Source organism: Ictidomys tridecemlineatus, chromosome 14 (genome assembly GCF_052094955.1).
Source record: "Ictidomys tridecemlineatus isolate mIctTri1 chromosome 14, mIctTri1.hap1, whole genome shotgun sequence".
Classification (NCBI taxonomy): domain Eukaryota; kingdom Metazoa; phylum Chordata; class Mammalia; order Rodentia; family Sciuridae; genus Ictidomys; species Ictidomys tridecemlineatus.
Genome location: NC_135490.1, coordinates 20,328,837 through 20,348,721, shown reverse-complemented (window position 1 = coordinate 20,348,721; position 19,885 = coordinate 20,328,837). Strand labels below are relative to the sequence as shown.

The 19,885-nt window shown below is 34.5% G+C and overlaps 1 protein-coding gene across 4 annotated transcripts in view; it reads right to left on the bottom strand.

The window, feature by feature from the left end:
• Anxa10 (annexin A10) overlaps positions 1 to 19,885 on the bottom strand; it is a 525,713-nt gene that overhangs the window by 243,511 nt on the left and 262,317 nt on the right. The window contains exons 2-3 of one of the 4 annotated variants that reach the window (XM_078030966.1): positions 13,010 to 13,075; positions 10,109 to 10,187 (exon numbers count right to left, since the gene is read on the bottom strand). The exons of 2 other annotated variants lie outside the window; for them this stretch is intronic. In XM_078030966.1, coding sequence (XP_077887092.1) covers positions 10,109 to 10,150 — 42 coding nt within the window. In that variant the 5' untranslated portion in view covers positions 10,151 to 10,187; positions 13,010 to 13,075. The remainder of the gene's footprint in view (positions 1 to 10,108; positions 10,188 to 13,009; positions 13,076 to 19,885) is intronic. One more of the 4 variants, XM_078030968.1, reaches the window with a different exon arrangement.

The window sequence follows — 19,885 nt, the reverse complement described above, 5'->3', positions numbered from 1 at the left end:
GGGATTGAGATTCCCCTCCCTCTTCTTTTTCTCCTCCGAGCATTTACCTTAGAAAATTTGTAATTGTAAGTAATTTCTCATCTCTTTAAAAATGTATGTATGCATACAAGTCCTTTTGAAGACTAGACAGGCCTTTTTCTAGTTTCATGACCCAGGAAAGTCATTTGCTTTGAAATGTAAATATCAAGGGAGAAAGTACTTTTTGGGAAAAGGTAGGAACCTAGTTTCAGTGGGGACCTTGCTGTGAGCTGTAAAGCTACTTCTTGTCATGAGAACTGAGAACACCTTTCCATCTCTGGGTAAAGCCAATTGGCTAACACAGATGGTCGCTCCAATCTCTAGGTCAAGTTAAAATGAACTATGTTCTATAAATGGTGTTGTAAATTCTATTCGAGGACTATTTACTGTTTATCTTAAAAACACTGATATAATGGGTTGTATGTTTGGCTATATAAAAGGGAGACATTTCTTTCTGTCTTTGCAATCAATCTCTTCTTGATGGATTGCCCAAGGTGTACATCACATTCTGATTTAATGCTTGTTCAATTTAAAAACTTTTCTTTCTCTTATATTGTTGGGGAGAGATTTTCTGGGTTGTCAGAAAATTTTGTTTTTAGATTATATTTATGCAACAACAGTAGCCTCATGCTTTAAAGCCAAGGGTGTTATAGTCAAAAATCTAAAGAGGAGAAGAATAAAACATGAAATTATGGCCAATGCTGATTTTGGGCCTAGAAATCTCTACAGTGGGTTATAAAGACATATTTGTTAAACTTTATAGGTCATTTTTATTCAACACTCAAAGATCATTATCAGCACTCTTGTTGTAAAACAAAGCCTATAGAGTTTTTGAAATAAAAGTTAAATTGACTTTAAGTACTCTGATACTAAATTGCCAATAATTGGGCATCCTACATTTGGTTATCTGTGTCTTCCTGTTATCATTTTATAGGCTGAAAATTAATATCAAGCATTCAGATTGCTTTGCACTTCAAAACTTAAAGGAGCTAAGATTCATATTCCAATTCTTCTGTTTTTTTGAATTAGTAGTCAAAGAAATTAAAATTTAAAATCTGCCTCACCCCATTACACATTTTGCTAAATCCCAGCTAGAAGAGTTCTAAATGCTTCTGAACCATCTCGGATTTATCTCTGCCCTTGTGTTCTTGACTGCTTCACACTAGAATGAATACAATGTGATCAAGAATTTATATCATCAAGATCAGGCCTTTGATGTTCCCCACCTCAGAGCATTCAAGGATTTACAAACAAAGGATGACATGGCACTGGTCTCAGGGCCACCAAATTTTGTTTGATTTTGCCAGCAAGGACTGTTATCTACTAAAACGACTTGGTTTTGTCTGGCCCTGAGAATCTCAAAGCACATGCTCTCTGTAGATTGGCAGATCCCAGAAGGGGGGAAATGGGAAATGGGAATGAGATGTGTGAAAGTCAGGGAAGTCACCCAGGGAAGTCTGTTTGAGCACCTCTCTGAAATCAATTTCTAGTCTGATCGGTAAATCTTCATCTCTCTCCAGAAAGAGTAAAAGAGAAGAAAAGAAGATAAAGTTAGTGTGCTAAGGGATGTCCAGTCACCTTTGAAAGGGAGGAGTCGGGAATAACTACTTTTCAATAGCCTTGTTAATAACAAATGGTCTTGGAGCAGTGTGATTTCCTAGAGTTGTTCTTTCCATCTTCTCTTAAGTGATTTTTCTTTTTCATTTTACCAAAGCTGCATTTTATTTCTATTTTCCATCAGTGTTCTTGGTTTCATGCTGTATCTTTGTCTTCTTGAGATTTCTGACTGTGAGATAATTTCTTGGCTTCATGAGGTTATGAGTCCAGTCATTTTCTTCTCTGACAATTAATTTGTTCAAACTTGTGAGAAATAATGGTCTTCTTACAAAACGACTTTTGTGTATGACTAGGCAAAATCTCAAGTCCTTTGATAGGTATTTTGTTCCACAGGCTTTTATTTCTTGGAGTAGGATTTTAAATCTCGTAAGACAGTTTATGCTCTCCTCGTGAGTGAGTGGAGTTAGAAACTGGCTGCATAGTTCACATCTGTTATGTCTGTCTATGTTGTTAGATCTATAAGGCTAGCAGACCTGAACTATCAAGAAACTATTTCAACATTTAAAAATTTTAAATCAGTAGTAGCAGTGATGTAAGCAAGCAAATTTGAGACATGTGAAGCAGAGATAGTCTCCCATGTATCATTTCTTTAATTAGGGATATAAAGAAAAATCTCAATTAAAAGTGACACTTAGGAACTGAGTTCACAGAAATAAAATAGGACCTTCTATTGGATGAGACATTTTAGTATATTCCTCTGAATAGAAATATCTACATGGCAGGACAGAATTCTGAGGATTTTAATTTGATATTTTGAGGCATTCCACAAATCTGAAGATCATTTCTTTGAACACTGTTCTATTGGAGGGAAGTAAAAAGACACATAAGGAGGCTGAATTCAATGACAGATGTTGACATTTAAACAATGCAGTGTTTTCTCAATTCAGAATTTCACTTATTCATTTATCATGCAATGCTCCCTTTAATGCTTTTTGTCATCTGAAACAAATTAGCATCTACACCCATGGGAAAAAAGACACCTCAGACTGCTGTCTCAGCACTTAGGGTCTGAAGAGTGCTATCCCTGTTCACTCTCTCTTATTTCACAATGTGTGCTGATGGCTCAAAATTAACTTCCCAGTGGAAAAGTCCAATCTGATGTTTATATTTGAAGTACCTAAAAACTAAAAGACAATGGCTTTTCTTTTAGAGCCTGTGAATAAATAGTGGATTAATATATAAAGTTATAATTACAAATGTGATCACTGAAACTAAAATGAAAAACATCCACTTGTTAAAACACACACACAATATTGTAGAGAAATGTCTAGAATTTGAAGAAGGTGAAAATTTTGGCACAAATCTGGGATTTAGGAAAAAAGAATCAGAAAAATTACAAAACTGAATGCAAAAAATTAAAGTTGAGAGTATCATGGTTTTAATAGCTACAATTAGACACAGGAAAGAAAAAAATGGAAAATCAAAGAACAGACCCAAAGAATCAGAGAGAGAGAGAGAGAGAGAGAGAGAGAGAGAGAGAGAGAAACACACACACACACACACACACACACACACACACACACACACAGAGGCCTGAAGTCCTACCTTCGAGCAGCAACTGAAATGTCTTCAAAACTCCATCATTCAGAAATTCCCAGAGATAACTGAAATTATGGGATTAAAAAGTAGACTCTGCCTTTTGTTGGAATGAGTGGAAAAATCACAAATCAATTGATGGAAGAAGTTATGTGTTTTTATAATAAGAATATGGAATAACATTTCATGAGTCCATATAATTAAATTACATACAGTGATATAAATAAATGAGTTTATTCAAGTGTTGTTAGAAAGCAAATTTGTGAGATAAATGCTTCTGGATTCAACAAAGTAAACATGCATGTATTTGTAAGCAATTATAGTTATAACAAGAAAGAATAAATCACATAAACTTATTTGTGCATAGGCTATCTTTTCAAACACTTGCAAGGATGGAGGAAGCCTGATTGTCTTTTAAAAGATTATAACTAGATTGTAGATTAAGGAATTATGACTATATTATTCTATAGTGTTTGACTAACTCAGTATAAGTCAAAACATTTAAAATAGATTGGTGGGAAATTCTTTGATGGAGAACAATCTGATAATTGAAGTCATTGAATATTTAAACAATGAACTAGACATTTTTATAGGAAGAAAAATTTTATATAAATAATTAGACATGTCAGAAAGTGAATTTAGAATCAGAATAAGACGTTTTCATATAAGGCTAGAGTTTAAACTTACTTTTTAAAGTAGTGGTGATGATTTGAATATGAGGTATTCTCTAAAAGCCCTTGACGATGATCCAGGAATATTCAGAGGTGAAGGGTTTGGATATGAGAGATGCAGTCTAATCAGTGCAGCATAGTTTGATGGATTAACTGGGTTGTCACTGTAGGCAGGTGGGATAAGTCTGGAAGAGGTGGGTCATTTTGGGATGTGTTCTGGAAGGGTTCAGCTTCACTGGGACTCCTTCCCCTTGCTCTCTCAGCTGCCATGACTGTAGCAATGGGCCTCTGTTATACCCTTCTGTCATGATTGGGCCCAGAGAAATGGGGTTGACCCACCATGAACCCTCTGATACCATGAGTCAAAATAACTTTTCCTCCTCCAAATTATTCTTGTTGAGTGTTTTGGTCACAACAGTGAAAAGCTGACTAACACAGTAATGATAAGACATCCTTTATTTCTGCATTGAAGGGGCGCAATGAAACTAGAACGTTAGATGCATTTGTCTGTCAGTTTTGTGCAATTAGAATAAGGAGAGCTTAGATGCAGTTAGGAGTCTATTGCAAGTATAGAGGGCATTGCAGTTCAGGAGAACTAAATGTATTAAAAGCTGGCACCAAGTTGCTCTAAGTTAATTCAGGTCTTCTGAGATAGATGAAGTAAACCACAGGAGCTGGGAGAAGTTGTGGATTTGATTACTTAATTTCTGTGAGTAGTCTTTGAGAAGCATTGATGGTCTTGAAAGATGCCCAAATGATGCAAAAGGTGATATACTGCTTCAGTGTTTTCTTTTGTCTTTCTAGTAAAATAAAATAGGACTAAAATATATAGGAAATAAAATGGAAATACATACACTTAAAAAAAAAGACTATTTCTAAGGGTGAGGGACCAGCAGAGTTTTATTTTTTGACTTAATTTAAAATTAATTTTAATTAGGCAGAACCCAAAGTACCAATGGAAGTATTGGTGGTAAGATTCTGTGCTATTAAAAACGATAAATGACTATAAATTTCATAATATTTAAAACAATTATTAGTAAATAAAAGAGTCCTGCTTCTTGGAAGATAAAATGTGCGTTTTTCGTCCTTCACCCTAAGTTCCCTTGCACATTATGTGAAAAAAAATATGAAGACTCTGAAAAGCATAGGAAAGATGACAGATTGGCTAGGAAACTTGGGATCCAAGAAATGGCATGGCAGTGGTATTTTCCTTTTGCCTCATATATACCAGACTTGAACACAAAGAAGCTAGAAATGCAGAAATATGAGTGAGTTCAAACAGAAACCCCAATCCCACCCCAGACTCCAAAGCCTTGTCTTTAAAGAGATGTCCAGGAAAAATAAGAACCCAATGTCCAGGAAAAATGAGAACCACTCAATTTTAGCCAAATAGCACAGGAAAAACTGTGGCCTCTCTAACGTTGTGTTGAAAAAGCCAAGTGAGGAGCCCAGACTTCCCTCTTTGTCAGGTTATGACAAAGTACTTCACCCTCCCCCCTCTGGATGGAGTAAGAGAAAGTCAAGTAGAAAGCTGTGATTTTCATCTTCCCCAGATAGTAATGTCCCTTCACACCAACAGCAATGGGAATGGAGAACATGTTGGAGGCTGGAATTTCCATTCCCATCTGACAGTGGGGCACCCTGTCCTTACCTACTGAGGTGATGTCTGAAGAGGCCCAGTGGTAAATCAGGACTTGTACCATCTCTTGCTTCCCAGAAGCAATAAGAACATTCCCTCTGAGGTGTCAGTGGAGGGAATATGGGAGAAATAATGAGGTATTGCTGCCTCTCTCAGCCAAGTTAGTATCAACTGAGACATAGCAGGCAGTTAAAATTTCCATCACTCTTGACCAACAATGAAGACCTCCTTCTCCACCCCAAACCCCACACTGTCTCATGTTACCAGCACCTGAGTGAGGAACCTGGGCTTCTCACCCGACTTGGCAATAAAAAAGAAACACCTGCTCCCCCATTCCTGTAGTAGGGGAAGCAAACTAAAATACATTTAAATGTGATCTGGATTCTCATAACACAGACCCCATAACGTTTAAGTCATATCAAAAACAGGTTCTCAAACTCCATGATAAGTGATGATCAATAGAGACTGCTTCTGTTAGGAAGGAGATGTTAAAATGATCTGGCAAGGACTTTAAAGCAGCCATCATAAAAAAAAATGCTTCAACTGATAACTGCAAACACCTTTTAAAGAAATGCAAAAGTCATAACAGAGAGTCATAAGAGTAAATGAAAGTCAGAAAAAAAAGGACAAAATGAAAACTTTAGAGGTGAAAATAAAATAAATTAAAAACTTAATGGACAGGTTAACAATGGAATGGAAGAAACAGAGAAAAAGTCTCAGTGACATGAATTTTATCATTCAAATCATGCCCAAGTATTGATTACAGGCAGTACGTTTTCAATGACAGTGGAAACAACCCAAAGGATACTTTAGTATATTAAAAATCCAAAAGAGAATTTAGAATGAATTTGAAGTGTAGTTGGAGTGAAATTTAAAAAGAAATTCACCTCTGATTTTTTTCAGTTTTCATTTCCTTTATAAATTTATTAAGAATCATAAAGTCATTTAATACAATTTTGTTTAACAGAAATGCTGACTTAAATGAGCAAACAGCTTAGTATGCGCATATATGATATTATAGAAACAAATGACACAAAAGAAGAAGAACTAGAATACCAATAGCATTTCAGTAAGTAAGGAAGTATCTAGTGAGGGAAAGATCCATGAGGGATGTGGATTTATAGTCAACCTCTTGTGAGAACTACTGATGAAAAGCTCTTCATCTCAAGGTATATCTGGAAATGTTGACTATCTCTGAACTATTTAAAAGATTCAGGAAATATAAGCCCATAGGAGGACCCGTGTAATTATAGAATCCTTTATATTATATAAGTGGACTGACCAATAATATAATTACTAATATTTGTATTTGCAAATCTTATTCTTTCAATTCATCAGTTTAAGGGCAAATAATTTTATATTCATTAAACCTATCACAAATTGCTTGGACAAGAATCGAGTACAATGCTCAGTGTCTAGTTGGAACATATTAAAGCTCTTTGAATAAATGAAATTATATCATTAAATTATTAAAATGTATTAAATAACTGATTTGAAAGTGAAAGCTAAGGAATAATTCAAAATATAATATGGAAGCCTCACGACCTTTGTTGTATTGTTTGGTGAGTATAAAATGTAATGAGTCAAACCCTTCCAATATCTGAATTCTGGAGTTACCCAATGTTTAAGAGCTTAACTGCGTAGATGGTTCTGATCCATATTTGTCATAAGAAAAAAAAAATGAATCTGGCATTTTCTCTGGTGGAATTGGAAAACAGGGATCTTAATTCATTAAGGGTAATTTGACAGACTTTGGGAGACCTTGGAAGAGTCATGTTTTTTCTATATACAGCAATTTTCTGAACTATAAAATTAGAGAAATTGTGTTTTATTCCACCAAGGTTTTATTGTCCTTCTTGTTGTTTTATTTTTGTTCTTTGTTTTTTTTTCTTTTTAAGTAAACTTCTACTATGTTTTCTCAATGCCAGTAATTCAGAATGTCTTTCATATTTCATGTTACCAAAAATATTTCTCTGTGATAAAGGGCTTCACAAAAGAATCTACTATTTCCTTAGAGAATTTCTGCCTCTTTCATGTTGAGTTTTTTCTTTTTTTCTTCTTATTTTAGGAGATACTTGTTGTAGTTAATTGATGACTCTTGAATTTGAAGACTACACCTGAAAGAGAATCAAAGATTCTGTCTGCCTTTGGCCACACTGACACCACTTTTGTACCTTCAGAAATTGCAATGCTTTCATTTCAGTGTCACAAGATTGAAATTGTTTTATTTGTCTTAGATACATTCTATAAGTTGCTACTCATTTTAATGTTAACTCTTCTGAATTTATCTTAATCTAATTATACTGTTTTTATACTCCTTTTTACCACATTGATTATTTCTTTTTCCTTTGCTTAATTTATATTTACATTTCTATGTACTTGTAATTAAGGTTTAGGTAAACTTCATCCTTATATGGTTTAGGTCAGTGGCCTTGAAATAATTCTGAAGATATTAACTCTTTTTAAAATTTTTTTAATTTGTCTTTTAGAAGATTTTTATTTTCTTTTTCAAGACACTATTTGAAATTTAGGAAATCTATTTTTTTTGGAAATTTATTATGTTTGCATAGTAAAAATTTTATGTGTATATTGTAAGCTGAAGGTCAAATGATTTGTCTCACTTGACCTAATGAAGAAGAGACAAGAATGACATTATATTTTCAAAGTTCACTCTTGAACAAAACATTCTCTGTGCAATCCATTTATAAGTGGATTTTTTTAAAGATTTGGGACAATTTGAAAGAATTCACAGACAAACATATAGTCTAATTCAAGAAAAGTATGAACAAGTAAAATATTTGTAGTCTCTTTTATCATTCACTACCATGTGTATATTTTTAAAAATAGACATATCAATCTATTATGAAAAGGGCACAAACAGGCGGTACCTTGCGCTGTTTGTAGTGGAGAGAAATGTAAACAAACATAAAGAGATGCAGTATTCAAAAACAATTGCATAAAATTAAATGTAGCACATTGACAATACTGCAGTAACCTTGTAGCCACCTCCTGTGGCTAATGCAGTGAGCTCAAGCATTGCAAGTATCCATTTTAAATGCTGTTTGTCTCTCCAATAAATTTAGAATTGTGGTACAAAATGATCTCTTTTGATTCTCTTGTTTTTTACATAACACTTACAACATACAAAATAAGTGTTAATCCACTTTTATGTTGTCAATATTTTCAAGTCAACAGTAGGTTATGATTTGGAGGAGTTAAAAGTTGATGTACATGGGAGCCAGGGAGATTGTGAGTTCAAAGCCAGCCTCAGTAACTTAGTGAGGTCCTAAACAACTCAACAAGACCTTGTCTCTAAAAACACTTATAAAAAAAGGGCTGGGGATGTGGCTTCATGGTTTAGCACCCCAGGTTCAAACGCTGGTACCAAAAAGAAAAAAAAAAAGAGATATACATGGATTTCCCACTGTGTGTTGGTCCATAACCCCTCATATTGTGTAAAGGTCATCTATTTTATTTTTAAATTTATGAAAAACAATACAGGAAGAAGTCACCCACTAGCCTTAGACTGCAAGGATTGCCCTGAATTGCCACTGAATCTGGATGTATGCCTCAGTTATAGGATGCAAGCCAGTTAATCTGTATTCAGAAGAAATGACATAAGGTTTTAATTCTCCCCCTCATTAGCCATTGAATCTGGAATTACTCTGTTAATCTTGGGCTTGGTTGGGTGCAGAAAAGCGTAATGGGAGTTTAAATAAAGGAAAGATATAACTATAACTGATTAAGAAGTCTTGAGAGAAAAAGTAATTGATTACTATATTTAACAAATTCTCATTGAGTTCATCAAATACTGTGCTAGGCATTAGGGAAATAGTCCTGATTAACAATGAATCTTGCCCCTAATTCCTGGAGGTTTCACTGAGGCAAGGTGGAACATACTAATAAAACAATTAACACTGAATGCACAAGTACACGCTGATCTAGGGATTTAAAGAAAATTAATACAAAGTGGTGTGAGCATGGCCAAAGGACACTGGCCTTGAGTGGAATTCAGGGATGACTGCTCTATGAACATGAAGCTAGAGGAGGGAGCTAAGGTCTAACCGATTGAAGGGAGAAGAGAAGAAAGTGGAGTCCCAGGCAGTGACAGAAGCCTGCATGACATAGCTCTAGAAAGAAGGACAAGAATGGAGGAAGTGAAAGAGGGTGGGTGTGCAGTGCAGTGAAGGAAACAAAGAGAAATGTTTTCCCTGGGCTTGCAAACCAAACTGAAGACATGAGTTCTTATATTCAGAGCAATGATGGTAGCATTCAAGGAAGTTAAACTTGGGTAGCAATTAAGATGACCAAATTGCTGTTTTGGCTATAATTTGAAGAATAGATTGGAGAGGGACCAGAAGAGACTTATAGAAAACAGTAGCTGGTCATTGATAATATATGATGGTAGCTTTGCTATGGTGGAGGCAGTAACAATAAAGTGTGGATAGATGAAAAAATCAAGAAGTAAAATATTAATAGGATTGGTGACAAGTTTTATATGGTGGAGGTGGGAGAAGGCCATTCACTGAGACAGGCAACAAAAGAAGATGTGCATGTCTGGGGCAGGAATAAGTTCAAGTTTAGGATGCATTATAGACACAGCTGCAGCTATGGAATCAATTCCTACCTTTACTTGTCCTGGACTCATGGGCAGGTCTTGGCAAGTCATGGAGAGGTAAGTTGTGATTTACCTAGAGCTGGATCCACTTAGAACACAGGAAGTAGCAGAAACTAAAGTCAAAGGTGTGTGAAAACCATCGAGAATACATTATTAATTTTCACATTCAAAATCAAATTCAGTCAATCACCAGGCAAACTTTTATAATTCTCCTTTGTTTAAGCAGATGAAAGAATCCAACTAAAAAAAAAAATAGAGATTTAACTGTTCCAATTTCCTTTAGATCATCTTCACTAGACAAGACATGTAGACCTGGCTGAGGTGTGGAGCAAAATGAATTTCTCATGTGCTTCTTCTTTCTAACAAAATATTTCCATATTGATTATCTTAGGAAAAAGAATTTTTTAGAAATTGTTGATTTTCCTCCTCTTTAGGATGACTCAATGCCCAACTCTAGAAATAGTTACCATAACAGAGAGAATAATAGACTTTGTTTCAGAAAGAATAGCTAAGGTTTGGAAATTCCTAAATAGTCACAGGAAACACAAGTTTAATAAAGCATGATGGTACTAGAGAAGGTGAATCCCCTTAGGTCATGAAGAACACTTGCCTTAGCTCCTGGGTGGAGCTCAGACTCATGGAACTGTTTCTTGGCTCAGCCACCTTGGGTCACCCTCTGCTGGAGCCACTCTGACCCCAACTACTCAAAATCACTCTCCTTGTTTAGCTTCTGTCATCCAAGGATGATGGGGATTTTTCTCATTATGTTCTTTAAGGACCCTGTGTTTCCTTAATCTAGATCTCAATTTGGATTCATATATTTGCATGATTGTTTCATATTTATCTCTGGCACTGTAGGATATTCTAAGAAAGGCAGGATTGCACTGGTCTAGACCTTGGACAGCTACATAGTACATACTCAAAGCATTTTGAGTGATTAAAAATATGATGTTAGAAGGCTGGGGTTGTGGCTCAGTGGTAGAGCCTAGCACGCTTAAGGCAAGGGGTTTGATCCTCAGCATCGCATAAAAATTAAATAAAGAAGATGGGGCTATACTCAGTGCGTAGCGTGCTTACCTGGCTTACCTCACATGCACAAGACCCTTGGTTCAATTCCAAGCACCACAAAAAAAATTAAGGAAAGATATATATATATATATATATATATATATATATATATATATATATATAAATGATGTTAGAAATGGACCTGGGCCCAGTGAGTTGTTAAAATTTTTCTGACTTGTTGAGAGTTATTTAAAAAGTTTTAACATAGCTGCTTATATCCAGGAGCACAATATCTGAGCCAAAATAAATAATATTTTAAAATAATTTAATACAAACATTCCTAGTATTTCACAATAAAGAGTCTAAATTATATCATTTAATGATAAGGCCACAATATTTTAAACTACATTGAAAGTAATTGAAAAGTATATTACATATATGCATACATTGATATTGTACTAAAATCCTCAAAATATGTATAAAAACATAACTGTTTTTCCATTTGTGATTCTTAATACTCTAACAGAACAGCTTCCCCATGAGCATCTCATTTTGTTTTAAATCACAAATACATACTTTGTACAAATATCAATCTAAAACAACTTCATATGCACAGATAATTAGACTCTAAAGTTTTAAAAGGTAAAAGAAAGCATAAATGTTGCCATAACTGTTATAAAATTATGGCAAAAATTTGCACTATGGACACAATGTCTTTCAAAAAGGCACTAATAAAAAGCAGCATGTAGTCATTAAAAATACATAATGATGAATAATTTTGGTGAATAATTTTGCTGGGCTAATAATTTCTGTTATATGCTGAAATGGTCACTTACAAGATGATACAGACGTCTTCTATAAAATCATTTAAAAACCCAGCAGTGTTTGAAAAAGAAGATTCTGGTATGATAGACAATGTGAATTTGGAAGGAATTTTAACAATCACCAGAGACTGGATTTGCCAAGAGGAAAAGAAAATGGAATTAGAATAAGAAATGATTTGTGATGATAATGCACTAGGTGTATTAGGTGCTAAGAATTGTGCCTGAACTTTTGTGTATACATTCTAGCATTTTATATATGTAACACACATAATTATATACTCAAAAATTTTTTAAGTAACATAGTGGAACAAACATTCTTTGGTATACAGGCTCTTCAGCTTACTTTCTAGGTGACCCTGGGTCAACCAACAGAAACAGTTGGTCCTCAGTTATTTGATGTTGTAAATAAAAATATCATGTCTCTCTCTTGAGATAATTATAATATTTTATAAGATAATACAAGTCAACACTGAGTCTAATACCTTGTGTGTGGCAGAGAGTTTAGACATGAAAGTATTCTTCTTTAACTCAAGTTTAAGAATCTGTTCCCCAACGTTCATGAAAAATCATATCCAGCTTTGCTTCTCTCCTCTTACAGTGTAAAAACTTACTCTGTGTGGGTGTGTATATATGTGTGTGGCAGTTTGTTTCTAAATTTGAAGTTATATAACTGTGGAGTGCATTTTCATTCATTGAGATAATATTTGCTTCTCACAGCCCATATCTTGAACATAGTGAAAGAATAGCCGAATAGCCGGGAGATTGTAGTAGGGGAAAAGTATTGGTAAACATGGATTCCTGAGACTGATGGCATTAAAAAATGAAAGAGAATATAATTTTAAAATGCAAATTAATGATTATTGTCTAACCCAAATAAAGATATAGGAAATGCAAGTATAAAAATATGATCAAATAAAAATATAAAAATCTTTTATTGCTAATATAAATTTAGCACATATGTGTCTTTCTTATCAGAAAATACTTAGTCTGAAAAACATAATGCTAGGGGCTGGGGATGTGGCTCAAGCGGTAGTGTGCTCACCTGGCATGCGTGTGGCTCAAGCGGTAGTGTGCTCACCTGTCATGCGTGTGGTCCGGGTTCGATCCTCAGCACCACATACAAAGATGTTGTGTCTGCCGAGAACTGAAAAATAAATATTAAAAAAATTCTCTCTCTCTCTCTCTCTCCCTCTCCTCTTTCTTTAAAAAAAAACATAATGCTAAAAAGTAGTATTATAAGAAATGGGAAAATATTTTTGTAGGATTCATTCTTAATTTGAAACAAAAGACTAAATTGTTGTTCTGTGAATGCTTTTTTTTTTTTCTTTTAGGGAGTTAAATTAACTGAGAAGCACTTTGGATTTTTCTAGTCATTTGATTTGATGTATGTTACATATAATTGCTTTATTTAGTTTGTGCATCACTGTGACCAAAATACCCAACATGAACGACTTAGAGGAGGGAAAGTTTATTTGGGGTTCATGGTTTCAGAGGTCTCAGTCCGTAGATGGCAGACTCCATTACTCTGGACCCAAGGTGATGCTTCACTTCATGACAAAGGGCATGGTGGGAAAGTTCTTCTCCCCTCACAATGGCCAGGAGACAGAGAGATGGAGAGGTGAAGGGTCTGCAAGGAAGGTACAGCTTTCCTTGGCACACCTCCAGTGACCCACCTCTTCCTGACATGCAGTTACCTTCCGTTACCACCCAGGCAATTTGAACTAGGATAGACTGATTGAATTACAGCTCTCACAGTCCAGTTGTTTCCCTCTGAAGCTTCCTGCATTAACAGATGTTTTTGAGAACATCTCATATCCAAACTATAATAATAATTTGGGTAAGCACAAAGAAAGAGAGAAGGAAGAGAAGAAAAGTAAGAATCTTGGCCTATTCCTAAAAAGAATGCCATCAGGAATCTTTTTCTTTAGTTGAATCTTTGCCAGGACCTGGATAATAGTTTGTACCAAATGATTCTGTTTAGGGGCTTGAAGCCATGCCATTCTGTGCAATTAATTGGAAGAGTATTCTCAGATATCAACTAGCTGGAGGCACACTGACATAATGTAATAATTAAATAATCTGGATTGCAATCTCTTCCCTGTAGAAGATCTATTCATAGAGGACTGCTGCAATAATAGGAAAATTTCAAATATTTGCCAGGATGAAAATTCAGAGCTGATAAGAAAACACAGAGAAATGATAGCTTGAAGCTATCACTTCATCACAGTAGAAGACTGGCAGAATACCCCTTGGTTTAGCCATATTAAAGGCAGCAGTTATCAGTTATCTGATTTCAATTAGTAAACAGATGTTTTGGGGAGGTGCTACAGTTGTGATAATTTAATGTCTACACAAAAATATGGTTGGTACAAATCAGCCTATTTTATTGGACACTTGATGAGAGCTCATGTGAAAATTCTGATAACGATAATTAATTGCAGAGTATTGGCATTAAGCTGTCATTTCTGAAAATGCATGAATCATAATTTGAGTAACTGTGTTTTTTAATTAAGTTTATTTTTCAGTACAGGGAAGCATTCATGAACAAAAGAGGAAATTTTATTTAATGGTCAAATAATCCCAATTCATTTCCGTCATGAATACAATAAACGTTAAAGGACCATGTCAAAACCAAAGCTTCTCCAATTTTTCAGTTTCTCTCTCACACTGGAAACACTAAAGGAGAGCTATTATCTTGAACTCATTCTTAATTTGATATTTATGTTAGGGTAATGCAAACAAAATTTTAATTAAGAAAATTTTGTCCTAATGCTACTGTGAGTAAGGATTTTGGTGTATTTTCATCTGGAAGCAGCGCCAAGCACAGGACATTGGTACAGGTAGTTTACTTAGAATGTGATCCAGGAGGTAGGGTTGGCAGAACAGGGAAAGATGGGAAAGAATGAAAAATCCTTCTGCACCTATGATGATGGATTTACTACTCCTGGGATGCTTTTCTAGTGGGTCCTCTGAGAAATGAACTCTCTTGCACTTCCTGACCAGGTTTGAATGAGGGCTAACCCACTGTCACACAAAAAGACTGAGTTGCAAGGGACTGTCCTTCACATCTCCAGCTCGTATCACACAAAAGCAGACGGGAGGTCGAAGGAGGCAACAGAGCTATCTGCTACTATCAGCTCCCTATTTTCTTTCCTCTTCTTAAGCAACTGAGTTTGTTTGTTTTTATCTTATGCATAAAGTCTTCAAGTGTCTCTTTGTTCCAACTTTAAAATATTTTATTTTTTATCTTTCTAGGGTACTCTTAGTTAGCAATTGTGACATGTACAGATATAACATACTTTTGTTTTTCTGTCATTGTGTATTTCCTTAATAACACTTCATTACTTGTTATTACTTTATGCTTGCTTTTCAACCTGGGTCATTTACATGCTCACCAGTCTTTGAGAGACAATAATTTGGTGAAAATTTTAATACCCACAGTGTATGCTAATATTGTAAAAAATTCAATGATCTTTAATGATTGTGTAATACAATAGTCTGACATCTCAGAATTAGATATTTTTAAAGTTTTAAAATTCTAACTTCTTTACCATGGTTAAAGAGCTAGAACGCCAACCAGCTAGCATGCTAATAAGATAATAAGATCTTGGGTAATCTATGCCTATAAAATGTGAATCTATGGCTTTGGTTGTGATTTTCTGTTCCAAACCACTGGAATTGTTATAGTCCTAGGGAAAGCAGTAAAATATCAACTTGCCTTTGTATTCAATTTATATTTGCTATTGTGATAAAATATTTTGTCAGAATCCTGCTTTATCATGGTAAAGAATTCGTATCAATTAATTTTTCTTCAGTTAGGTATTTTATTTAAATAATTACATATTTTAATTATTTCTTTAAATTTTTTACAAGTTCTAAGGATTTTCCTGGAAAACAGCTATGTAAGACAGTCACTTTGTCAGATGCCATTAAATGCTTAGTGCTCACATTGTTCAGTCCTTTAGTTTCATATCCAGAAATAGAAAAAATGAAGACTGACTCTTTTTGCTGATCTGGCACTTTCATCTGCTGAGAAGTTGGCCAAGAGATCAACAGTTCCATGACAAGTCAGCAAATATAGAATGTGGAACTTGTTTTGATCTGTACTCAACAAACAGTGTAAAAAATGTAGGTTGCCTTAATATTACTAGATATTTGATATGAAGGGATTATTTGAAAAGATATTTAAAGCTAAAATAATGATTTTTTTTCCACTGTTAAAACATGTCCTTATATTTTGGAGAAACATGTTGAAGTATTTGTAGGTATGAATACATCACATCTGGGATTTGTTTGAAAATAACCCTGGAACTTGAATAGGGATATGATGAAACAAGAATGATCTTGGTTGATTGTTGTAGTAAGTAGGTGGGAATTCATCCTATGTTCTAATTTTTTATGTCCCATGATAAGAAGAGTGTTTAGAATGCAGGCATATCAAAGAATAACAAAATAATCCTAAGTCTCTCATACCAAGGGAAAAAAATGAATGGCTTCAATGACTGACAGGTACTTAATGCCCTTCTTCCTTATCTTTTTAATCCATCATCTCTTTCTCTTTCTCACATCTGTTCCACCTTGACTGTGCCTGAAGCACTTCAGGCAGCCTCCTGTTCAAAACCTTTGGCACCTAATAGCCCTTCTTTCTGGAATGTGCTTCTTTGCATATCCACTTGACTTTCAACTTTTAGATCTCTTAACAAGTCTCCTTCCTCAGGAAAGCCTCCCCTACTGACCCTACTTCAAACAGCAGTTCTGCTAACATCCGGACCTTCTACCTCGTAGCAGTCTTAATTCGTTTCACTTAATAATGCTTTTAACATTTACTTTATTTTTCATCTGTCTATTGACTTTCTCCCCCAAATACATAATAAACTCAATTAGGGCTGATATTTTTAATCTGTTTTATTTTCTGCTAAATCCCTTAGTGACTTCAAGGAATTCAACAAATATTTGTGGATAAAATAAATGAATCAAGTTATCACTAATATGTGTTAGTATGTTTGTATGTTGCTATGTCCTATTATTTTTTTTTATTTTTTTGCGGTTGGAAAATATTGTCAAAATATTCTCATTAATTTTTTTCTCTTTCAGCTACAGAGAATATCAATTTATTTAGGATGTTAATATTTTATATATAAAAAGTGGATTATTATTCTTCAACAACATTATATTATATTTGAACTTTTGTTATTGTTTTTATATACTAATAAAAACATTAGAATTCTTTCTGCAATCTATTATCACCAGACTAGACTTTTATACTACCTGAAGTAGAAAATATGTTCTCTGTACTTTTACTGTGGGTATATTCTACCAGATTTTTCAAATTTTTAAATACAGTTCTCTATATAAGTATCTCCCTCAGATTTTATTGTTTTAATACCAAATATTTCATACATAATATGATAGTAAAGCAAATATTTCTGAAAAAACGCTTATGAAAAACTATTTTTTAATTTAGTGCCTTTTCTTCATGGGTAGACCATCACATTAATTAAATTTGGAACACTAAAACACTAAGGGACAGAGAAAGATTATTTGAGAACTTAAGAAAGAAAACCTTAATGTTTTTCAGAAAATAAAATTATATTTCAAAGCAGTCCAACATTTAAATTGACTTCTCAATTGTCTTGGTCATTTCTATTATTTTATTCTCTTTTTTTTTCTCCAGGACTTTGTAATAAAATGCTACATGTTGTATATGTTGCATGGATATCAACTTTTACAAGAAAGTAGGGTTTGGATTTCTGCCTGTTAGTAATTAATACATCTCTATGTTGGGGTTTCATTTAACCTAGCATTTATTGGAGAATCCTAAGCATTTTGAGTGTCTGAATGAAGCTCATGTTCCCCTAATGCGTACAAAGATGAGAAGCACTCAGGGATTCATGATTGTCACTTTGATTTTTAAGTAGAAGGTGACCTGTACAAAAATAAGTAACCCCTATTCTGTCTAGAGAAAAAAAAAAAGAATTTGATTGAAGTCATCCTCTGTCAAACACATATCATCTTGAAATTTAACATATCTATAATGTTGGAATTAAGTAACAGCCTTGAAAATTAATCAGCACAACTTAAATTTAGTGATTTTTATATTAGATATCTCTGTTACCACAGAAATTATTGATTATGTTCTTATTGGAATGTTGAAATAAATTTACAAGCAGAAGAAAAAACTGGTAAAACTGGTCAATGTCCAATGTCCACATCAACTATATTACACCAGTGATTTGCACTTATATGGATAAATATTATTTGCCTTACAATTATTTTTATACTAGTTAACTTTTATCTGTACTGAGTTGTAAAATAGTATTCTCAAATAAAAAGTGAAAATAAACTATTTGAATGAACTAGTCAGAGCACCCCCAAAATTACAATGTTGGACATTTTTTCTTTACCTCCTCTATCCATCTGATACACTCTTCAGACACATTGTGTAGGAAAGAAAAAATACATGAGGAACTGTGGAAATCTTACCCAATTGCTCCTGTTTGAAGCATATGGCATGTTTTCTAAGCTAGATAGATGTTTGAACACTCTCTCGAGAACATTTGTGAATTTTCTAGAGCCCCCAGTTGCTGACACATGTCAGAGCAATTTCTTTAATGGAGTAATGTGTTATGTTCTGGATGTTAACTTTCTCTTTGTTCTGCATTCTAGAAATCAGGAGATACTCTCTGCTTCTCTTTGTTGAGATGTATTACTCTTTTTTTTTTAAATAGGTCCTGAGTAACTAAAGGAATCTTTCCATCAGAGGACCCACAATTAGTTCATGGCAAATGAAACTCCACCTCTTGCTTGTTTTAGTAGCTATTTGCTGCTGTAACTAAAGGACCTGACCATAGCAATTTTCGGGGAGAAAAAGTTTATTACAGGGCTCATGGTTTCAGAGGTCTTAGTCCACAGAAAACTGGTTCCATTCCTTGGGGCTCAAGGTGAGGCAGAACATCATGGTAGAAGAATGTGACAGAGGGAAACAGCTTACATGTTGATCAGAAAGCAGAGAGAGACTCCACTTGCCAGATGCAAACATATATACCCTATACCATACCCCCAATTCCTACCACCTCCAGCCACACTCTACCACTTTAGTTAACACTCAGTAAATTCTCATCAGGGGAGTAACTCACTGATTAGGTTAAGACTATGACCCAATCATTTCTCCTCCAAACCTTGCATTGTCTCACTTGTGAGCTTTAGGGGAACATGTCACATCCAAACAATAACATGTTTTAATGAACTTGGGATTTCAGATCTCCTGATGAACCCACTTGAATTCTAGCCCTTCTATAAGTGTTTTGCAATCTAATTGATCATCTTTTATATTACTCACCTGGAATTCAGTCATACCTGTGTCTTTACTGCAGGGGTCACATGTCAATATCTTCAAACACTCCCTTTTAAGACCTACTTCCTTCAATGGATGGTGTGCGTGATGGTGGTGCAGGGGGTGAGACTCACTGAATACCACTGATTCTCAACAAAAACAGTGTCTATTAATTAATCTTCATTCTCTGTTCTCTTGGCTTTAAAATCTTTTTTAATTGCTGGAGAAATGTGTCTTGGAGTTGAAAAACTGATGTTGTGATTTCTGCTTTGGAAGTCTTGAATAATAGTGCAACTTATAGATATGCATTCTGTAGTTTTAGTGCTTGATAAAATCAGAGACTGGAAGAGTTCTACTTTTCACATTTTAGATATGAAAATACTCCACTGTGACCTTAATCTCTAGGTTTTCATTTGTGACCTTTGGCTTGTCAAATGAAACCAAATTTGAACGTGGATAAGCAGACACATTATTTGGAAGAATATTGCAATAAGGGGAAGGGAGGTATTGCCAGTAGGGAAAAGGATTGTATTTTAGTGGGGAGGCAGCTATGATCTTGAGATCTGCAAATTTCATTGAGGTCAGACATAAAGGCACTTTCTTTATTTTAGGCAGGAGTAA